The sequence below is a fragment of the Sturnira hondurensis genome, unplaced genomic scaffold, assembly GCF_014824575.4.
Source record: "Sturnira hondurensis isolate 20B ecotype Veracruz unplaced genomic scaffold, ASM1482457v3 Scaffold0021143, whole genome shotgun sequence".
In the NCBI taxonomy this organism is placed as follows: domain Eukaryota; kingdom Metazoa; phylum Chordata; class Mammalia; order Chiroptera; family Phyllostomidae; genus Sturnira; species Sturnira hondurensis.
In genome coordinates, this window is record NW_028093774.1 from 8,613,260 (window position 1) to 8,633,716 (window position 20,457).

The 20,457-nt window shown below is 53.3% G+C and overlaps 1 protein-coding gene across 6 annotated transcripts in view; it reads left to right on the forward strand.

The window, feature by feature from the left end:
• The window catches only part of TTC7B (tetratricopeptide repeat domain 7B), a 209,687-nt gene that overhangs the window by 126,357 nt on the left and 62,873 nt on the right, over positions 1-20,457 (forward strand). For all 6 annotated transcript variants that reach the window (XM_037031805.1, XM_037031806.1, XM_037031807.1 and 3 more), the window contains 2 exons: positions 2,506-2,666; positions 19,879-19,995. In XM_037031805.1, the coding sequence (XP_036887700.1) occupies positions 2,506-2,666; positions 19,879-19,995 (278 nt within the window). The remainder of the gene's footprint in view (positions 1-2,505; positions 2,667-19,878; positions 19,996-20,457) is intronic.

The following is a 20,457-nucleotide window of genomic DNA, read 5'->3' on the forward strand; positions in this document are numbered from 1 at the left end:
GTCCTTCACTCCCCCGAGGCTGGCCTGGAGCTGGGGGCCCTCCCCACGGGATGCAGTGAAGACCCTGGTGTTCTGGTCAGTTTGAGTGCCGGCTGTGAAGACATGCCAGGCTCTGCTTTGGAAGGTTCAGTCCCTGGATCTGAGGGCCCACCTGGGGTCGGACGGCAACATGGGTGCAGCGCTGGGTGCATACTCTGAACCTGGGAGTCATCTGAGAGCCCGTGTCCTCTGCCAGCAGAGCCCAGTGCTGAACTCTCAGCATCATGGGAATTTAGTCACTGGTTGGGGCTTGGGTGCCATTCAGGTATCAATGCTTGACAGGAAGATGCCAGGAGACAAAGACAAAAGACACCATTTCCTCTAAACTGGTAGAAGGTAGCCACAATTCCACATAGTGGCTCCTTGAAATAGGAGAGTTGACAAAGTTCTTAGAGAAGGGACAGAGTTCGCTGGCCTTCATCTTTTCTTTGGCAGCTTCCAGAAGCTGCCTTTGCCATTCGCATCCCCTCCCGTCCCCTCCCAGCTGTTCTGGAGACTTTGGCCACATGTCTGCCTGCCCACCAGGTGCAAGACACTGGTGGTAACCCCAGCACATTCCTGAGTGCTGACTGGAGGGTGAGCGGAAGGTCACTTCCCCAGACATGCCATTCCCCTGGCAGCCCAGGCGGTAGGCATGCATCTGACTTCCCGGAGCGGTGGCTCCCACTGGGGACCCAGGGGCTGAGGAGACCCAGCTCCCTTTTCTGTAAAGGTCCTCTCACCTGGCATGGTGTGGCTCACAGCTGGGCTGAGCGTGGGCTGCTGCTGCAACAGCTGAGGGCTAGGAGCTGGCCACCTGGCCTGTCTCCCCACCAGGCCCTTCTCTCCCCTCCTCTGCAGAGCCTCTCCCTGCGGTGGCCTGCACTTCTCTCTTGCCCAGCTCTCCTGGTCAGTGTCTTTCTCGCTAGACTTGAGATTCAGCGGGGGCAGGAACCTGTGTCCATCATCATCGCTACTTTACTGGACAGTTGGAAGGAACACTGTCGACAGGTGGTAGGCACTCAGGGATACTCACTGCATGAAGAAACCAGCTCTGAATTCCTTCGAGTCAGCTCTCCCTTCAGGACATTTTTGAGCCCTGGACCACTGTGTCCCTGATTGCTTTGGTCATCCCTGCACATTGGTGCCATGGGTGTCCCCTGCCCTTTGGCCCTCCCCACACTGCCAGGCTGGGTGCTGTTCGCACCGTCCGTGCTCACCCTGAGGGGTGACCCTTGTGGGTGTGAGCGCCCGTTGTGGGCATGCAGCACGACAGCACCAGACCTCAGCATTTCCCTGCTGACCACGGGCAAGGGGCCTGCGGCCCTCTTTCTTTAGAGCCAATGCCATTGGACTGGGAGCAGAGGGTGGGAGAGGAATGGGAACCCCTAGCGCCACATTCGTCTCAGGAGGTCAATGGCTGGGTGACCTTGCTCAGGTCATTTCATCTCTGGGCTCAGCTTCCTCCCAAAAAGGAAGGTTTGGGCAGACGATCTCCCTTCTAGATAATCTCCCTTGGCTGCAAGCAGAGAGCCCCCATAGCCAGCATTTGTAATTAAATCCATCAAAAATGGCATTTCAGAAGGGGGGAAAAGCAAAAGTTGTGGCTTCCTGCTCAGGAGTGAGTTTCTGAGGGTTTAGGAAGAAGCAGGAGGGCTGAGAGGGCGCCAGCAGAGGGGTCCCAGGGCCAGCGGTGCAGGGACCAGCTTCAGTCCCGAGCTCTCTTTCCAAACCCAGCGTCAAATCCCACTTCTCCCTAGTTACTGCTAAACCCGCGTGGAAACTCGGGTGTTCATTGTTCATTATGTGTGCGTTTTCCCATCCATCGTGAAGAAAGACGGTCGTACACGGAAGGGTAAGGCTGTGTCTGGTCCTGCTTGAGTTTAACGTGGCATCGCCATGTGTTTCTTGGGTGGAGTGTCTGGGTTGTAGTTTGGGAAGGTGTGGGGTTTCTGTTTGCTTGCCTGTTTATCCCTGATGTCTGATGGGGAACCCGGGCAAAGGGCCTTGGACGGGACCACAGGAAAGCTCTGAGCGCTTTCAGGACTCCAGCACTTCAGTGTCGGTCATGCTTTAAACACTGAGAACAGCTCAGCCGGGGCAGTTTCATTTCACTAAAAAACTCTGGCGATTTCTCTGCGCCCCCATTTGGTGAAATTGTCTCAAGCGGGGTCAAAATGAGATCCATTTGGTGGGAAAAAACAAAGGGTTCACGTGGGGAAAAGAAAAGATTTGGTGTTGGCAGTTACACAGAGGAGAGAATCACTTCACAGATCCGACCGGGGCCTGAAGGCAGCGCCCAAGCTCCCGCTCGCCGTGAACCTCCCGGCACTTTCACAGAGGCTGGGCCTAAACCCAGAGTTCACCCCCGACCCCCCTCCTGGGTGAAACGACTCTTGAGGGTTCCAGAGAAGCAGATACTGAAATGGTGGCCATGTGTGGGCGTGTGTGTGTTTCAAAACTCGTCCTGGCTGTGTTTTCAACCAGATACCAGAGGCTCTGGGGTACGTGCGCCAGGCACTGCAGCTGCAAGGCGACGACGCCAACGCCCTGCACCTGCTGGCCCTGCTGCTGTCCGCGCAGAAGCACCACCACGACGCCCTGAACATCGTGGACATGGCCCTGAGCGAGTACCCGGAAAATTTCATGTGAGTGCGCCCCGCTTCTGTTTTTCCTGACTCAGGGGTTACTGAATTTACTCCTACACCAACTCCCTTCTCCCTAATCTCAGTCCTCCACAGACGCCCTGAGGACAAATAGTACAAAATTCCCTGCACTCGTTGTGTTTTCATGATATTTAGAAACGGATGTGCAGTTGACTCTTGACTGATGCGGAGGTTAGGGGCGCCGGCCCCCAGCACAGTTGGAGACCCAGGGAGAACTTCTGAGTCCCCAAAAGCTTAGCTGCTAACAGCCTACTGATGAGAGAAGCCTTCTCCCTAAATATAAATGGTCGATTACACATTTTTGTATGCCACATGTAATATGTACTGCGTTCTTACAATAAAGTCAGCTAGAGAAAAGAAAGTGTTATTAAGAAGGAGAAAATAGCTTTCTTTACAGTGTTTATTGAAGAAAACCTGTGTAGAAGTGGACCCATGCACCTCAAACCCGTGTTGTTCGAGGGTCGGCTGTAGTCTGCGAGCTCGTCCCTGTCAACTTAAAACTCTCAATCCATTTGTGCACTGGTACTCTTGGCGCGCACAGGGTGATCTCAGATGGTGGTGGATGAACACTTTTATTTTAATAGTTATATATTTTTTAGATGTGCATTAGAAAAGTATAACTGCATATCAAAGTATGATTTGATATTTCCCTCTGAGAAATTATCACTCAGAGGGAGACTAAGAATTGTTTTAATGAGGTGCATTGAAGTCAGTTAAAAGAAAAATATTAAGAAAATATTGATCGATACACCTGGGAATGGCAAACGTTACAGCGAGCGAACTCCCGGGACTGAAACTTGGGGAAACACAGGGCTTTAGAGCTTGTTGGTCCTGCACTTAGTTAGCGAGCGAACTCCCGGGACTGAAACTTGGGGAAACACAGGGCTTTAGAGCTTGTTGGTCCTGCACTTAGTTACCCAGGGCTTCTGCTAGTTTCAGGGGATTGTTACATTTTGGCAACTTTGACCAGGATAAGCTGACCTCTTTCTGCCTTGGTTTTATTCTCTAGGAAATGGAATTCCTTAAATCAGTCAATCAATATTTGTACGTAACATAAGAACTGTCATTATCAACGGCCCTGTGCTCGAATTATCTGCTTACCTTTCTCTTTCCTTGAAATCCCAGCATTCAGGCTTGCCGGTTAGGCTTTGCTGAGAAGACATTGTCTTTTGGACTACTCGGCTGCTATTTTGTACTCGGTGGAGTAGCTAGGTAACTGGTACACAGTGGCGAGTAAACAGTCCTGCATGCCAGGCAGGTTCTAATTGTCTAAGTGGCAGGGTCAGTATTGGGGCAGGGGCTGGGGGGGTGGGGCAGGCGGACGCAGCAGGGGCAGCGGGAACAGGAGGAGAGGGGTGGAATGGAGCCCGGGGCCCCCACTGGCTCTCTGCACTTCCATGAAATAAGTGCAATCACAAATTTTAAGTGGATCCTCTTAGTCACGGGCATGATTTCTCATCACCTCAGTGTGTTTTTGATCAGTGAGTTTCAGCGGCTCTCCTTGGAAAATCAGTTCACACATTTCCATTACAAACATGTCTTTGTCTCCCAGTGAAAAGAGCACTTCTCTTCCCCCAGCGAGAAAATTCTCATTATAATCCGGGAGACTCTGAGGAGAGATTTCTTTTGTAGGTTCAGCTACTTATGCAGAGTGAATGAAAGAGGTTTGCTTGGGTGTTTGCTTCTTGCAGATCTCAAACTTGCTCTTTTGCACACCAAGTGTATGTCTGGCTCTTATCGAAGCCCCTTCACCCGGGGAACCTTGAAGCAGTGAAAGCACTTTAAAAAAAACCTGCGGTCCTCTACCCAGCAGTAGAGTACCGCCTGATGCAATTAAATTCCGTTTCATCAATATTTATAAAGCAGCCTTCCCTGCCTCCCACCCCCCCACCCCCCACACCTTCCTAAGATGTGAGACAACACATGTGGCGCCTGCATACACAGCCTGGGGTGTCATCCAGAGCCGGCTTGTTCAACTAACAGCCATACCACATTGTAAGCAGTAAACAGTGGTGGCTAGTATGGCAGTGCCTCCAAGTGACAGCAGCTGACAGCCTTTTCCAGCGATATAGGAACAGCAGTGGGGATATTTGAGGAATGCAAGCCTGTTATTCTAATGTGAAGCTGTGAGCTCAAAAAAGCAAAGCATATGTCAGCAGGTCTGAGAGCAGCCGATGACTTGTTTGCTTTTTAAATATTTGTATTTCTTCCTTTGTGATGAGAAACTTCTTCCTGAGAACGCTTGATTAAAAGTGGGGCCGGATGCAGTCAGCAGATCCCATGTGCTGTCCCCAACCTGGGTAAAACATTCCAGTGCCAGCCTAGACAAGATTATGTGGGCACCTGTCGCGTAGTATTCCCCTTTGGCTTGTGACAGGCTTGTCTCCGGCAGAACCGCAGACTCTCAGAAGCCAGGAATGCCTCATGTTCCTTGTGTCCCGTCCCCCCCCCCCCCGAGCCATACCTGCCACAGACCAAGTGCGTAATTGACGTGTGGTCAGCACCTGCCTCAGGTGTGTCTGACCCTCAGCCCATGAGCTGTGTGTGGCCCAGGATGGCTGTGAATGCGGCCCAACACAAGCTCGTCAATTTACTTAAAACATTATAAGATTATTTTGTGATTATGTGTGGTCCAAGACAACTCTTCTTCTTCCACTGTGGCCCAGAGATGTGAGAAGGTCAGACACCCCCATGTGAACTCTTTCCCACTGGTCAACTGCTCTACCCAGAGTTGGCCCCGCCAGCCTCTCAGCCTGGTGCAGAGAATTACAGAACTTTCTGGTCCCCGTTAAAGCTTCTCCAGGTACTTAAATACCAACTTTGATCATTTCGCGTTAGCAGCAAGGATGGACACAGAGAGGCCAGAACTGCCAGGGCGTGTGCTGTCTCAGCCAGAGCATTTAAGGCTTTGGGATCGATGCCTTCGTTGTAATCATTACGTGGCAGTCACTCCATTACTCATAGGAATTTACTATGATTGTTATTACTAGTACAGTGCTCTCAAATGCGGTGTTTTAGAATCTTTTAAAATTGCTATTAAATATTAAGAAAAGACTATTTGTTAAACATATTTAAAATAATAATGCTACTAATATATGTATAGCCCTTCTTTGTCTAAGAGAAAGAGCATGAATACAGCCTGTGAGTTGCCTGTGTGTCCCTTCCTGTCCCCTTACCTCTCGCCTCCCTGTCCACCACCATTCCGAATTGTGCACTGAGCAGTGACCTGTGCGCTACTGGTTCTGTGAGTGCCATGTATGTTTGTACTCCTGAATAAGGAAAATTTTAGTTCTGCATGTTTACAATTTTAAATGGAATCGTCCTGAAAGTCTCTGCGTACTGCTTGCTTTCATTGCTTAACATTATGTTCAGAGTTTCGTCCGTAGTGCATACAGCAGCAATTTATTCATTTATGCTTATGAATAGCTTTTATTGTATAAGTATACCAAGATTTATTTTTCTAGTCTGCTCTCAGTGGGTACGTGGGTTGTTTTCAGCTGTTATGAACAATGAATGCTGCTGTAAACATTCTCGCTCACATACCCCGATGCCCATGAGTAAGCGTTTCTTTAAGTGTACACCCAGGATGAAATTGTCGGGTCATAGGATATGTGTAAAATCTTCAGTTTTATCCAACAACCCCCAACTGTTTTCCAAAACACTGTGGCAGTGCCACAGTGCACTCCCACCAGCAGGGCCTGGGGACCCACGTGGCTGCAGCACCAACCCTGGGTGTCCTCAGACTTACTTTTGGTCGTGTACTTGCTGGTTAGTGGTGTCCCGCTGTGCGTTGAGGTTGTGTGTCCTTGTTGGTGAGGCTGGACACCTGTTCTTTGGTCTATTGGTCATTTAGCTTCTCTCCTCGTGAAGCACGTGTAGAGGTCTTTTTTCTGATTGGATTGCCTTTCTCATACTAGTTTGTAAGATTTCTTTATAGATTATGGTTACATGTGCTTTTTTCGTTGTTGTTGGTTAAATGTGTTGCAAACATCTCCCAATCTGTGCTTACTCTTTGCTTTCTCTTACTGACATCCTCTGATGAACAGGAGTTACTGATTTAAAAGTAGCTGAATCCCTCAGTTATGTTTCCATGGATGGTTCTCCGGTGCCTCGTTAGAGACCTGGGCTGCCTCCAGGATCACGGAGATAGGCCCCTAACCTGCCTTCTAGAAGCTCGAGCTGTCTCCCCAGTGAAAGTGGGGAGTTCGCCTGGAGTTGACCGCTCCACCCGTGTGCAGTGTGAGCGATCCGATGTCATTTTCTTCCCGTGTGATACCCGGTTGTCCCGGCACGCCATGTTGGACAGATTCCTCTCCCTCTTGCTCCACCGTGCCACTTTTGTCTTGCATGTCTACACATGTGGGATCCTGCCCGTGTCCGAGCTTTCTGCTTGGTTCCACTGGCCACTGTGCCTGCCACTGTGTGTGACCTTGCTTTCATCACCCTGCCACTTTGTGCTCCGCGGGGCTGTCCCACCCGGGGCGGCAGTCCGTGGGCCGGGGCTTTGACCAGGCCCTCACAGACTTTGTGTTTCTGCCGTGGAGAGTCCTTTTTAGGTGAAATGCTGGGATGAGAACTGGTGGTTTGTTGCTTTTTGTCTTTGGAAAATGCGTCAGGTAATACTGTACTTGTGGCAGCTTTGAGAGTTTGAGAGTAACTGCAGTGTGTCACTCCGGTTCAGCAAGCCCCACGGTGGCTGCCAGGGCTCTGCCAGGGCTGACTTCTTGTCCTGAAATAAACAGAGGTTGTGCACTTTTCTTAATGACACATTTTTAGTTGGTTTTAACTTTACTCTTTCCTACTTAAAAAGAATATCTACAGGTCCCTCTTCATGTGCTCGAAGGGAGGGTATCAGGTCAATAGCCCACTTAAGAAACCACCATGTTACCACAAAGTGCAAGACAGTAGTTTTGGAAACCTCTGAAGGGTACGAATACCAGGGGCGTCATTATGGGTGTTCGGACAACTCTTCCGAGCGTGTTTCCTGCTGCAGACGTGACTCCGTCGTATCCCGAGTGCTGAAACTGACGCTCAGTCACCTGACCGGAAGACCGGAACCTCGTCCACAACATCTTCTCTGTGTGGGGTCTTCTGCCCTGCATGTGTGAAGGCAGACTCTGTGAAACAATCACACTTCTTTTACACCAGCAGGCGTGAACTCCATGGAAAGAAGTGAACATACATAACATTCACTCACTCACTCACGTAGCAATCATGGTCACTAGATTTACACATGGCTTTGTTTCCTGTCAGCACTTAACATGTTCCAAGTAGTTTAATCAACCTCAGAACCATGGTAGGTAGTATTATCCCCATTTTACAGATAAGGAAACTGAGGCACAGAGAGGGTAAGTAATCTGTCCAAGATTATGCCACTAGTTCATGCACCTAGAAAATGGTGGAGTCGTGATTTGAACCCGGGCTGTCTGGCCTCCGCCTCCACGTCTGTGCTCTCAACCTGCACCTTCGAAGCACTCAGCTCCCACCACAGCACAAGCACAGTGCTGGGCGCTGGGGACACCGCTGCTGCCACCAGTGAGAGGCAGATGGTGCGTGCTCTGTCCGAACCACCCGCGCAGGTGAGCGAGGCTGTCCTGCTCTCCCTGTTAATCTCAGCAACAAACTGGAAAACATGGTGGGCATCACCCTTCACTTGAGTGGACTCTCCATCTACGTCTGGTTTAAAAAAGTTACTCGGCAGGTACGGCATCACGTCTTCCTCGCTCTGCCGCACACACACTCCCGCAGAGCAACTCCACTGGAGTCGGAACAGACTGGGGGTGTTGCGGTGCAGTGACTACTGTGGGGCCGGGGTTGACGAGGACGTGGAGAAAACGGAGGTTCTGTGCTCTGCTGGCGGGACTGTGAAGTGGTGCCACAGGGGGAAGACATTCCCCCAAGGAATTAACAACACGTTGTTGTATGACCCATCAATTCCACGTCTGAGTCAATGCTCCAAAGAATTGAACGCAGGAACTCGAACAGCTACTGCCCACTTACGTCCATCGCGGTGTTACTCACACGGCGGAAGCAGCCCACGTGTCCACTGAGCAGTGAGGGATCAGCAGGACATGGGGTCTGCATTCAGTGGAATATTGTTCAGCCCTGAAAAGGAAGGGAATGCCGACACACGGAGGAACTGAGAGGCCGTAATGCTAAGTGGAGTAAACCAATCACAAAAGGACAAAAACTTACTCGTATGTGAGGTTCCCAGAATAATCAGAATCCCAGGGGCAGGAAGTGGCCAGGGGCCGGTGGAAGGAGTCGGGGTTACTGTTTGATGAAGACAGAGTTTCAGTTTTGCAAGATGGAAAATGTCCTGGAGGTGGGTGGTGGGGATGGCTACACACCAGTGTGAATGTACTTAATGCCACTGAGCTGTCCACTTACAAATGGTAAATTTTACGTATTTTACCGTAGTTGGTTTTTAATCGGCTTTCTGGTCTCTCCTTATTGACCTGCATGGTGGTAGAGGGTTTGCAGCATTCTTGGGAAGTTGAAAATAGATGGTGAGGTCCCTTTCCACCTTGGGGTTCTGTGGCCCTGGATGGTGAAGCCACAGTTCTTCCAGAGGGGACTTCCTGACGCAGGCAGCAGACTCACGCCACACCAGCCCAATCGTGTGATCTTCCTGGGAGGTTTGGGGCCTATGGTGTTGCCCTCAGTAAATGTAGGTGCTTGACTCCACACAACCCCCGCCAAAAGTCAATGAAAAGTCGCCCTGACTGATGTGGCTCCCAGTGGGATAGGCGTGGTCTGCAAACCAAAAGATCGCCCGTTTGACTCCCAGTCAGGGCACATGCCTGGGTTGAGGGCCAGGGTCCTGACTGGGGATGTGCAGGGGGCAACCGATTGTTTCTCTTGCACATCAATGTTTCTCTCCCCCTTTCTTCCTCCCTTTCCCTCTCTCTAAAAATAAATAGTCTTTTTTTTTTAAATCAATGACTTAGAAACAGAAACACGTGTTTAAGAGACAAGGGCAGAGGAACTGGAAAGAGAAAATAGAGGAAAAATATATTTGAAGCCGAGGTGGTTCAGGAGAGGATCCTTCTTTCTCTGGGGCCAGGGTAGCCGTGACCTCAGTTAGGAGCTGCTGCTGGCCCATGTCCCCGTGACAAGTATAGGTGTGCGTGTGGCTATTTGTCCCCAGTGTAAAGTCCACACAGGAAATCCCAGGCCCAGGAGACCTGGCAGCCGGCCCGGGGAGGAGACCAGGCTTGGGCAGCCATGTCAAAGCTCCCCTCCCAAGCGGTGGCGTGCAGGAGGTTCACTTACTTCGGCCCTCGTAAATGTCATGCAGCAGCTCAAAGCAGGCAGCGGCATCCTCAGACTTCGCACAGGGCGTCTCCTGTGAGCCTCTGGGCGCCCAGCTCAGGACCCGGCGTGCTGTGGACACCGGTTCCTGTCTGTGCGCTGCCTGGGTAACACTGACGGCCCCACACATGCATCCACCTGCGTTCCTTCCCTTGTGCACTTCGGTGTTTCCTGGGCCCTGTCACACCAGTGATAGAAAGGTGGTGTCGACCTACCGTGAGGGCCTCTCGCAGAGCGTCTGCTAGTGGTGGCCCAGCCCGCTGTGCGGAAACGTCAGACAGCGCGAAGGCAGGTGAATGGATGTCAGGTCATTCGTAGCAGTCTTTTGCAGTTTACGGTAAAGTTTACTATTTACAAATAAACCAGAGCATCAGAGAGCAAGGGAAAGAAGAGAATCTCCAACTCTGTCCGATTATTACTCTCATGGGAACCCTGACCTGAGAACAGCTGGCGGGATCCATGGCCCAGCGGGAGGTGATTAGACTCACAGTCCTTTGAGCATCCCCCCGAGTTCACAGCTGGGGAGTACCCCACTTTCTGCCAAGAGTGAGCCCAGGGAGGAAAGCACCGTTCCCGCCTCCGCGTGGTCCACAGAGCCTTGTGCAGGGTTACTTTAGAGGTGCTGAGTGCCCCAGAAGCAGCAAAGATCATCACCGTGGCCAGAGTCCCCCCCACCATTGGGGGTAGGGCTCCCTGTTAGCACTTAGCCCCCCATGAACGGAGGTCCTGTCCCTAGTGTCCCTTGGCATCACTGAGACAAGCCGAGCTTTTCATGACGGCCCGAGTGAGGACACACGGGAGGTTGAGACAGAGAAGGTGGGGCTCGTGCAACAAGCCGGGATTCACAGCCGCAGGCTTCTGGGGCAGGGACTCAGGGCCCCACTCGGCCCCCTGGGCCAGAGAGAAGTTCTGTCTGTCTTGGGTCCCGAGGAGCTGGTCCAGCTCCGCAGCACCTGCGGTGTCTTCCTCCCTGACCCCTTCCTCCCTGCAGGTGGGAGGAGCCATTCCTCTCTCACAGAACTTCATTGGTCCCTTCTAGTCTAGACGCCTTCCCTTCCAGGTCTGGGTGAGGGCGAGGGTCCCATCTTTTTGACACCCACCATGGCTGCCGAAATGGGCCCCAGTGTCTCATTTGTTCACTTGGGCTCCCAGCCTCAAACTTGGGAATGTGGGGAAACCAGGGCCAAGAGAGCTGGGCCAGAAGCAGAGACAGGGACACATGCCCAAGAGATGGCCTCAGGGCGGTGGCAGAGTAGTAGACCCTCTTGGGTTCACCACCGCTCTCCGTTTGGAGACAACCAGTGGCTGTGTGGTCAGGAAGGACGGCGATTTCTTCTTACAGCCCGCAGTCTGATGGGAAGGCTCGCTACCAGGCCCACCGTGTTCACCATCCCACTCACAGCCCCAGGGCAGCTGTCTGCCCTGCACTCACTTCCCACCCTCAGCCCCCAGCCCCTCCACTCCGAGAGCCCCTGAGAACCCGCCCTGGCCCCCGGGGCTGGTGCCTTGTTGCTCTGTGGATGGTGCTGCATGCAGTGGCTGTCCTCATAGAGGCGCCACACTCGGGCACGGGAGCAGGTCCCCACAGCAGGGCAGTGTGACTCCCCAGTGTTTTCTGTTCAGCCTACCTGTCTGGGTCACTTCCAGCTGAGTGCCGGCTCAGGGATGGTAATCGGATTACTAGTTGAAGCAGGAGCAAAGAACAAGCAAAACTGGGGTTTCTTGAGGTGATTTATTTCAGCTAAATTTGTCAGTTGTTTGTTCTAAAAATATCGCTGGAAGGATGGGGGAGTATTCCAGATTGTTGACACTTTGACTGAAATGAGAAACGAAATGTAACTGATACGGGATCTTACAGGAGCTCCTGCCTGTCAGAAAGAGGAGAGCAGGAGGCACAGCCGAACCCTCTGGGACCGCGGGGACCGTCCTGGCACCCGCCACTCACGAGCAGCCTCCCAGCTGAGGACGAGNTCGCTTCCAGCTGAGTGCCAGCTCAGGGACGGTAATCGGATTACTAGTTGAAGCAGGAGCAAAAAACAAGCCAAACTGGGGTTTCTTGAGGTGATTTATTTCAGCTAAATTTGTCAGTTGTTTGTTCTAAAAATATCGCTGGAAGGATGGGGGAGTATTCCAGATTGTTGACACTTTGACTGAAATGAGAAACGAAATGTAACTGATACGGGATCTTACAGGAGCTCCTGCCTGTCAGAAAGAGGAGAGCAGGAGGCACAGCCGAACCCTCTGGGACCGCGGGGACCGTCCTGGCACCCGCCACTCACGAGCAGCCTCCCAGCTGAGGACGAGGGACTGCTAAGTTCTGCTGAGACAGGTCTGCTCCTGGCACCTTCTTTGCTAAGTGCGTGGGGTAGCGATCTCCCCAGCAACCAGCAGATCTGAGAGCCTGGGCTGGGGTGACAGTGACAGTGACAGCAAGGCCATCGTGGAAGAAATGCTGAGCAACCTGCCCAGACTTACCAGCACATCGTACCTCACCTCCCTCTTGAGTAACCGTGGTCAGACTTCTAGAACTCCCTCAGTGGTTCAGAGTTCCCAGGCAGACGTTGCCAGTGCGCCACCAGGGTCAGTTACGCACCAGGGCTTTGTCCCTGAGAGGGCGGGGACAAGAAGAGCCCTGCTCGTCACACTCTGCTTTGGTGGCTCTGTTGCTAAACTGACCAGGACTCAGTGTGGGCTTTGGGGGTTTGTAAAGGGAACCGGGTACTGAGACTCGATCCCTGAGAAGCCTGGAGACCAGGGGTTTCCATCTAGGGGCCCGTGAGCCGAACCTGCTGGCAGAGGTCTCTTAGGTCTGTGCATATTTTGAAGATGCTCAGACCTGGTTACTTTTGCAGTGTGCTGGCCCAATGCCAAAGGCTCCCTGGTCCCGAGGAGCGCCCAGCACAGAAGTGACTGCTCCACACTCTGCAGGCCCCGGAGGTGCCCTCTGTGCGGGTGTCAGTGGCGCCCCTCCCTGCAGACACGCAGGGAGGGCCTGGACAGGCTACAGCGCAGCCGTCGGAAAGCCAGCCAGGGCCTCCCTCCAGAAAGAATGGGAGTGTTCTCTTCAGGAGCACAGGTGGGGTGCCCTTTGTTTGTGACCTTAATGTAAGTGGTTGATCAGAATTCCCACTGAATTTAAGAAAGGAATACTTCCAAAATTCTTGTGGGAAAGAAAGACATACATGTCTTCCTGAGTGTAGGGACTATGGGAATTCTTTCCTGGAGGTCTTTTAAAAAAATCACACCATCGAAGGTTAGGACAGAGAGTTAGGAACTGGTTAGGAACCTGCATGGTGCTTCTTCAACTGCGGTTTGCACACAGATTGCCAGGAACCTTGTCCCAGACGACCCCCTGCATCTAGAGTGGGCGGGAATCTGCACTGCTCACCAGTTCCCTGGGGCGCCTGCCCTGCACTGCACCCTGAGCAGCAAACCATTACAGGCCCTCTCAAGGCTTTTTCCAGCTTTTGGCTGATGGAAAAGATCCGTGTGTTTTTAAATAAGCCAGTGAAGAGCATGTCAGTACAGCAATGAGGGAAACCAGACCATCCAAGAAACCATGTTTTCTTTGTAACAGATGAGCAGGCAGAGCGTTCCTCTGGGTGACATTTATTCATTCACCTTTAGTGAGACCTGAAGCAGCATTTGTGGTCTCGTGGGAGCATCACATGAGCTGGCTGCCCACCCCCCTGTGCCTTCCAGCCGTTGTCAGAGGGTCCTCAGGGTGCTCTGGGCTCTGGGGCTTGCACAGCTGTAAACCTGGTGCCGTTGGCTTGCCTGCTGGTCTCGGGACCCTGTTCTGCTGTGTCAGGCCAGGCAGCTCACAGGCCGGTGAAGGCACTGATTTTCGGTGACAGTGATCCAGCCTGGGGTCCGAGGCTGCTCTTTGCAGAGAGCAACACCTTCTGCCATCTGGCTGCTTGGAAAACCCAGCCAGGAGAGCAGAGACTCCGGGGCCAGCACACAGTAGGCCATCCGAAATGTTGGTAACCGTGAACTGAGATGGATTTCCTTCACGAAAGCCACACTGTCACCTGGAAGAAACCCCTCACTCCCCTCTGAAGAGTTGGTTAGGTGTATCCAGTAACACACCTGTCTCTGCCAGGCAATGGGCCGCTTCTCCGTCCTGTCAGACTTTGTTCCCAGGTGACTCACCTGGCTTCCAGTTTCTATCTCTCTCCTCCTCGTCACCATGCGCCTCAGCACAGCCCTTTCATTTCCCTGACCACTCTGACCCAGGGCTGCCAAACCGCCTTCTTGAGGTAGAATTTTATTTCAACATGCTTGCCCCGCCCCACCTATTATTCCACTTACCTGGTGAAAGGTGCTCACCGCCCTCTGGGTGTTTGGCAGCCACGCCCCTGCAGCTCTCAGGTCAGGCTCCCCGGAACTGAGAGTCGGGGACAGTGGTCCGGGCCCCCATGGCAGAGCCCACACGCTCTGCTGTACAGCTGTTTTGCACACCTGCCTAAATCCATCAGACAAAGAGCAGGTTCCTGGCGTGCTGAGCCCAAAGGCGACCACGCGCACACGCAGATCGGCGCAGAGTACCGAGCGTTCAAGGTTCTTGTGATTTCACTTCTGAGTCAGGTGCCTCGAGTACAGCATTCACAGCACTGCTAATTAGTGAGGGTTTTGTGTTTTAATGCGCTTGTTTCTTCCTACTTGCCCTTAATGAGTGTGTTTTTTATACTGCCAAATCAGATTGGAGGGAATTGTTGCTCTAGTGTTTCTCTACACTTTTCTACCTTTTTTTTCCTTTGGAGGTCTTCATGAGAAAGCTTTGCGAGACGTATTAGAGTTCAGAATTTGGAGATCTCTACCCTTTTAGCTCCATCTCAGTCCCCACGCTTCAGTCCGAGCGTGCAGACACCACGGCTGAGCTCCCCGCGGACGCCACACCTCCCTGCCTGGGCTCCGGTGCTCCACCTGCCAGCCCGGACCCCCCCTCCACCACCACCCCCCCCCCNACCCCCCCCCCCCCCCCCGGCCGCCCCAGCGCCTCTCCCACCTCGACTGGGAAAGTCCCACTTCTTCTCTGGCATCGTCATGGCCCCCAGACAGAATCTGTCTCCTTCCTTTTGCGCCGCCCAAGAGCTTTATTCAGGCGTTCATCCTCTGGCTGGTGAATATAACACAAGGCTGTGAGCTTTTGGGAAGAAGATTCCGTTTCTTATTCCTCTTTGGAGCTTCAGTGGCTTACTGGGCACTTTAAAAGTGATGGACAAAAGGATGAACAAGTTTGTGATCAGGCCCTGACATATAGGGAGTCACCTGCACAGGTGTGGGGGGAGCAAACAGAGCGTGAGAGTAGTTTCTGCACATGAGGCACGAGATGAAGAAGGGGGTAGATTCTGCCTGGGGACAGGGGTCACAGGAGGTGTCAGACAATGAGACGCTCACAGGCGCAGTGGGAGGGGCGCTGGCGGGGGGCCTTCCCGGCAGGCAGGTGGTCACCATGCGCATGGGCAGGGAGAAGCGAGGTCGACATGAGCTCAGGAGTGGCGTCTGGAGTTGGGATGCGGAGTGGGGCCCAGAGTAGAGCTAAACTAGAATGATGGGCTGGAGGTGAGTGCGGGTGGTCGGGACAGGGCATCAGGAAGGTCTTCCTGGGCTGATCATTAGACATGAAACCTGGCTCTGAGAAGGGGACGCTTGGATACACTCCCTAAGGTGCCCAGTGATGTCACAAGGCCACGTGGCCCAGAGCTGCACCTGGACCGTGATGAATTCTCCCTAATCTCTGTCCTAAGCCAAACATGGCTTTATTTGAAGAATCCTCTCACTCTGGCTGGTGTGGCTCAGTGGGTTAAACGCTGGCCTGCAGACCAAAAGGTTGTTGGTTTCACTAACAAGGGGCGTATTTTGTACCACGTTTCACTCCACACCGCAGCTAACACGGGGCGGTGAGTGTCTGGGCGGCGGGTTAGAAAGTGTCAGGGCCGTGAGTGTCTTCGCTTATCTCAAGGCGGTGAGTGTCTGGCGGCGGGTTAGAAAGTGCTGCGAGTCCTGAGTGTCAGCCGTGTGCCGTGGTGATCGTGAGTCCTTCTCCTGGGGTTCTCGTTCGGTGCCTTGGAGTCTCGGGTTTGTGTGTCTGTGCCACCAGTGACCCACACGGTGGACTGGGGCGAGGGCCGCACTCCCCACCTGACTTGCAGGGTTGTCATAGGGATCAGGGGTTAAATGTTTCCAATGCCCGGCAGCTGCTGCTGTTACTATGTCACTTGTCCTGACGGCAGAAGGTTCCCGGCTATGGCTTACTACTCCACAGTAGCATTCCTTCTGGAATTGGATTTCCCTTTGGAAACAGATAGCTCCTGTTACCTAAGACTGGCTTCAGGAAAACGGTGCTCTTCGACCTGAGTCTTGAAAGATGAGCAGATGCTTTAAAAGAAGTGGATGGAAAAGGCATTCCAGGTGGAAGAAAGGGCATGTGCAGAGACCCAGGGACGTGAAGAAGGGTGACACATGGAAGAAGGTGCCCGTGGCAGGAGTGGGGAGGGTGCAGGACAGGCAGTGGGCACACCGAGCGTAAGCACGTGGGCGGGAGCCGGGAAACGGAAGGCGTCGTGTGAGGTATGAGGCGGGGGCTGTCAATGACAGCCCCACTGATACTTCTGCAAGGTTCTCCTCGTCTTCATTAATTTCCTGTAAGTTTTCAATGAGTCTCTAAACAAAACAATTTTTAATGAGGTTAGTGAACTTTGAGCCAGGGACAGGGTATAGGAGTAGACCGTTTTCCCAGCAGGTGACTTCTTAACTCAGAGAAACACCTGAATCCATGGTTGGACTTTGGTGGGGGGGCGGGGGGGGTGGCCACCTAACGGTCTTGCCTGACACAAGCTGCTTCCCTCTCTGAGCCATCGACAGCTCCACGTAGGGAAATGCCGTCAGTGCTGGTTTGCCCCAAGCATTTCCATAACTTGCTCTGGTTCTTGCCTCGGGGGTCCCCCAGTGGATGGAGTCTCTGACACCTTTGGGCATGTGCTGCAGCAAATGAACCCTAATCATCATTTGCATCCTCTCCATGTCTGTGCTAAGGTAGCGCACACCCAGCCTGAGGTTTTCCAGCAGTCTTCAAATGAGCGAGTTTGGCAAATAGGATGACGAGGGTCCCTTGTTTCCCTGTAGGCATTGTCTCGGCCTCGCACACGAGCTGAGGGTTGGGGGAGGGTGGCAAGGTGACAAGGAGCAGTCTCTCTCAGGCGGTGTCCTGGTGCCCTGCCTTCATTCCTCGGCTTTGCCTCCCCTGCCTGGGCTTCTGGCCTCCTTTCTCTGCCGTGCTCGTTCCTGCTGTTCCTCTTCTTCCCTTCCCGTCATTTGTGCTCAGAGCCCCACCATTGTTCTTCCTGTCTGGTTCCCTTAAACCCAGCCCACACCTTTTCAGTTCCACATCCTCAGTCAAGTGTTTGAAAGCTGTTATTTCATGTTAATTAGAAATTCTTTTTCTAGCCAAGAAGGCTGGCACAGAACTGTTCGCCCAAGCTGAGGCTTAGGATGGGTGCTGGCATCCGGGACAGCGCATCACTCCTCATCACTCTTAGAGCCTCAGCAATGCCTGTGCAGGGAGACCCTCCCCACCTGCTCGAAGCCCGAGCTGGGCTGAGCCGGAGTAGCTGGGGCTGCCTCCCACAGAACGTCACCACAGTCCCGGGCGGGGTTCCCCTGGCCCAAACCACGCAGCAACCAGCCCTCACCCAGGGGCACCACTGGCCTCCGGTAGGTCTCCACCAGAAGTGGACAGGGGACCCTTTGGCAGCTTCTCCTTCCGTGGTAACACATTGACCCCAGTTTGGTGGGGGATTCCAGTGGAAAAGATCAACCCCCTGTGAGCTCATAAAGACATCAGCAGATGATAGCTCTGGCTCCTTAACACGCCCTCCAGACACCCTGAGTGCCCTCCTGCCTTGTAGGTGGTCCGGGAAAGGCCTCAGGGAACTTCCAGGAGAAGCTTTTGAGCAGAAGCCGAGTGCTCTCCTCCTCACGCCTCAGCTCACTTTCTGTGCCACTTGTGGGTCAGAGACCTCGTCCCTCCCCTCACCTGGCTCGTCGTTGCCTCAGCAGGTGTCTGCAATCCTGGGCTTGAGGACACTGCCACCCCGACCCCCTGGGAGCCCCGAGCGGCCCCTTGGGTTTCCTGGGTTCCATCCAGAGGGCGTGGGTGGGGCGGACTCATCCCCGAGCCTGGGCAGCGGCCGGTTAGCACCAGCCTCACTCCGTCTCAGGACCATGGGGAAAAAAGAGACTTTTCTCCTCCAAAGTGCCTTCCAACAAGGCCGTTACACGGTGTGCGGTCGAGGAATTCTCCTTCGTGTCTAAGTCAAGTCACTAGAAACGCATTTCTCTATCTTCTGTGTCTTACAGAGAAAGTAGTCGGTGAGCAAATGCTGACTGAAGGCTGGCTGACCGCCAAGCACAGCCCTGGGCACTGTGGGAGTGAAGCCCGGGAGAGGGGTTGGGGCTCCTTTATGGAAAGGGAGGTGAACACCCGCTCCTGAGCAGGGGTGTTACAAAGAGGACTGGGATCTCGTTTGCAAGGTGCCAAGCCCATGCCGGGCAGGTGGGAGGCCTTTGGGGAACAGGAACTCCTCCCCTCCTTTTCTCCTTATGAACAGCCCACGCCAGCTAGTCTGGTGCATGCAGAGCAGAGACCGTCAAGGGGTGCAAGCGGCATCGGTGGAAGAGGACTAATTTGAGGGGGTGGCCCTAGGTGAATTTAGGAAGAGCTAAGGAGCAACGTGGACCAGGAGAGACCAAGGCTGAGGACCTGGCCTGTATGTTCGTGGTGCTGGGAGGGAAACACAGCCTGTGGGCAGGAGTGAAGGGCCCTTCAGGCGAGACGCACGGAATGGGAAAGTGAAGGAGAAGTGGCTGGGGGCGGAGCGCCGTAAAGGACTCCATGCGGGATGTCAACTTCTTGTTGCAGACCATAAGGACTCCCTGTTGTTTCTTAAGCGAGGAAGGAAAGTTGTCTTTGGAGGCCTATATGAGGCAGGTTCATAGAACCGGTCAAGTCCAGGGACAGGAAGTCCACTGGACCCAAGGAAGTCCACACACCAAGGAAGGTGTGTGGACCCAAGACAGGGCTTGCACGGGAGAGTGGTGGAGAGCCCCGGACCAAGGGAGCCGATGTCTGCAGAGGGACATAAGCAGATTTGGGGGTGGGGTAATGTGGGCGTTGGGGGCCAGGAGAGAGGGAAGGGGCTGAGGTTAGCACTCAGAAGGTCTGGGTGGAGGGGCAAGACATCAGTGGCAACAAACACAGGGACAAGGTGGTGGTTTTGGAGGAAGCTGGTGAAGTCCTGGCCCCTATCGAGCAGGGCCGGGGAAGACTTGAGAGGGGAGGGTGTTGGCCAGGCACCCCTTCCTCCTGTGCCCTCAGTTCCGGATTTTCACGGGTTATGAGATCCGTTCACCCGCATGTGATGAGGGTTGTCGTGGGAGGTTACTTGCAGGTATTTACAGCAACTGAGTCCATCTCCTGTGTAATTTTGTAAGTAAATCAAGGTTAAGCTTTCAATGAATTTTTGAAGTTTCACAGAGAAATTGGTGTTGTCCTTTAAAAGCGTGCTCTTAACGGAATCCCTGTGTGCTGAATAAAATGAGCCACGCGGAAGCACTTCACTGACTACCACCTGTCGGGTGCTTGCGCCTGCCTTCGTGGTGAGACTTGGGCAAAGCCCCAGGCTGAGCTGGGAGTTCTGGAGCCCTTGCTCCTGCTTCCACGGCTTCCCGTGGTCAGGGGAAGCCTGGGAAGCCTTGGACGCCTGACTGCGAGTGAGTGCGGTAGCTTCCACCCCTGAGCCAGGCCACTCGGTTCTCTTCAGTGGAGGCCGTCTGGTGTGAGTGTGCTGTCTCCTCCTCTGTGTCCCCACCGTAGACTGCTGTTTTCCAAGGTGAAGCTGGAGTCGCTCTGCCGGGGCCCGGATGAGGCGCTCCTCACCTGCAAGCACATGCTACAGATATGGAAGTCCTGCTACAACCTGACCAATCCCAGGTAAGGGCCTGCAGGGCCTGGCGCGTGTGGTGTCCGCACGGGTCCCTGCCCACCTGTGCCGTCTCTGACTGGCATTGAGCAGGCACTTATTCTGTCACCCCGGTGCCCTTCCAGGTCCCCAGATATAGCAGATGATAGTGGGGGAGCCTCCTGTGCTCCAGCTTTAAAGGGATTATTCTCCCGGTTGCTGATGAAGCCACTGAATCCTGGGTTTCTTTTGCTCTTGTAGCCACGGCGACATACTAGGTTCAGCTCACAGTTGATGCCTATCTGACAATGTATGAATAGACTGGTCAGTGATACAGGGTCTAGCACAAATAACACCCCTTGTTTTGCTACAAAATCTTTTATTGCAAGATCATAAGCATGTAACTCTATAACATAACAATATCACACTCAAGCACACCATGCGGCATTTTAGGTGAAATGTTCAGACTAAAACTGTGAAGCATTACCCCCATA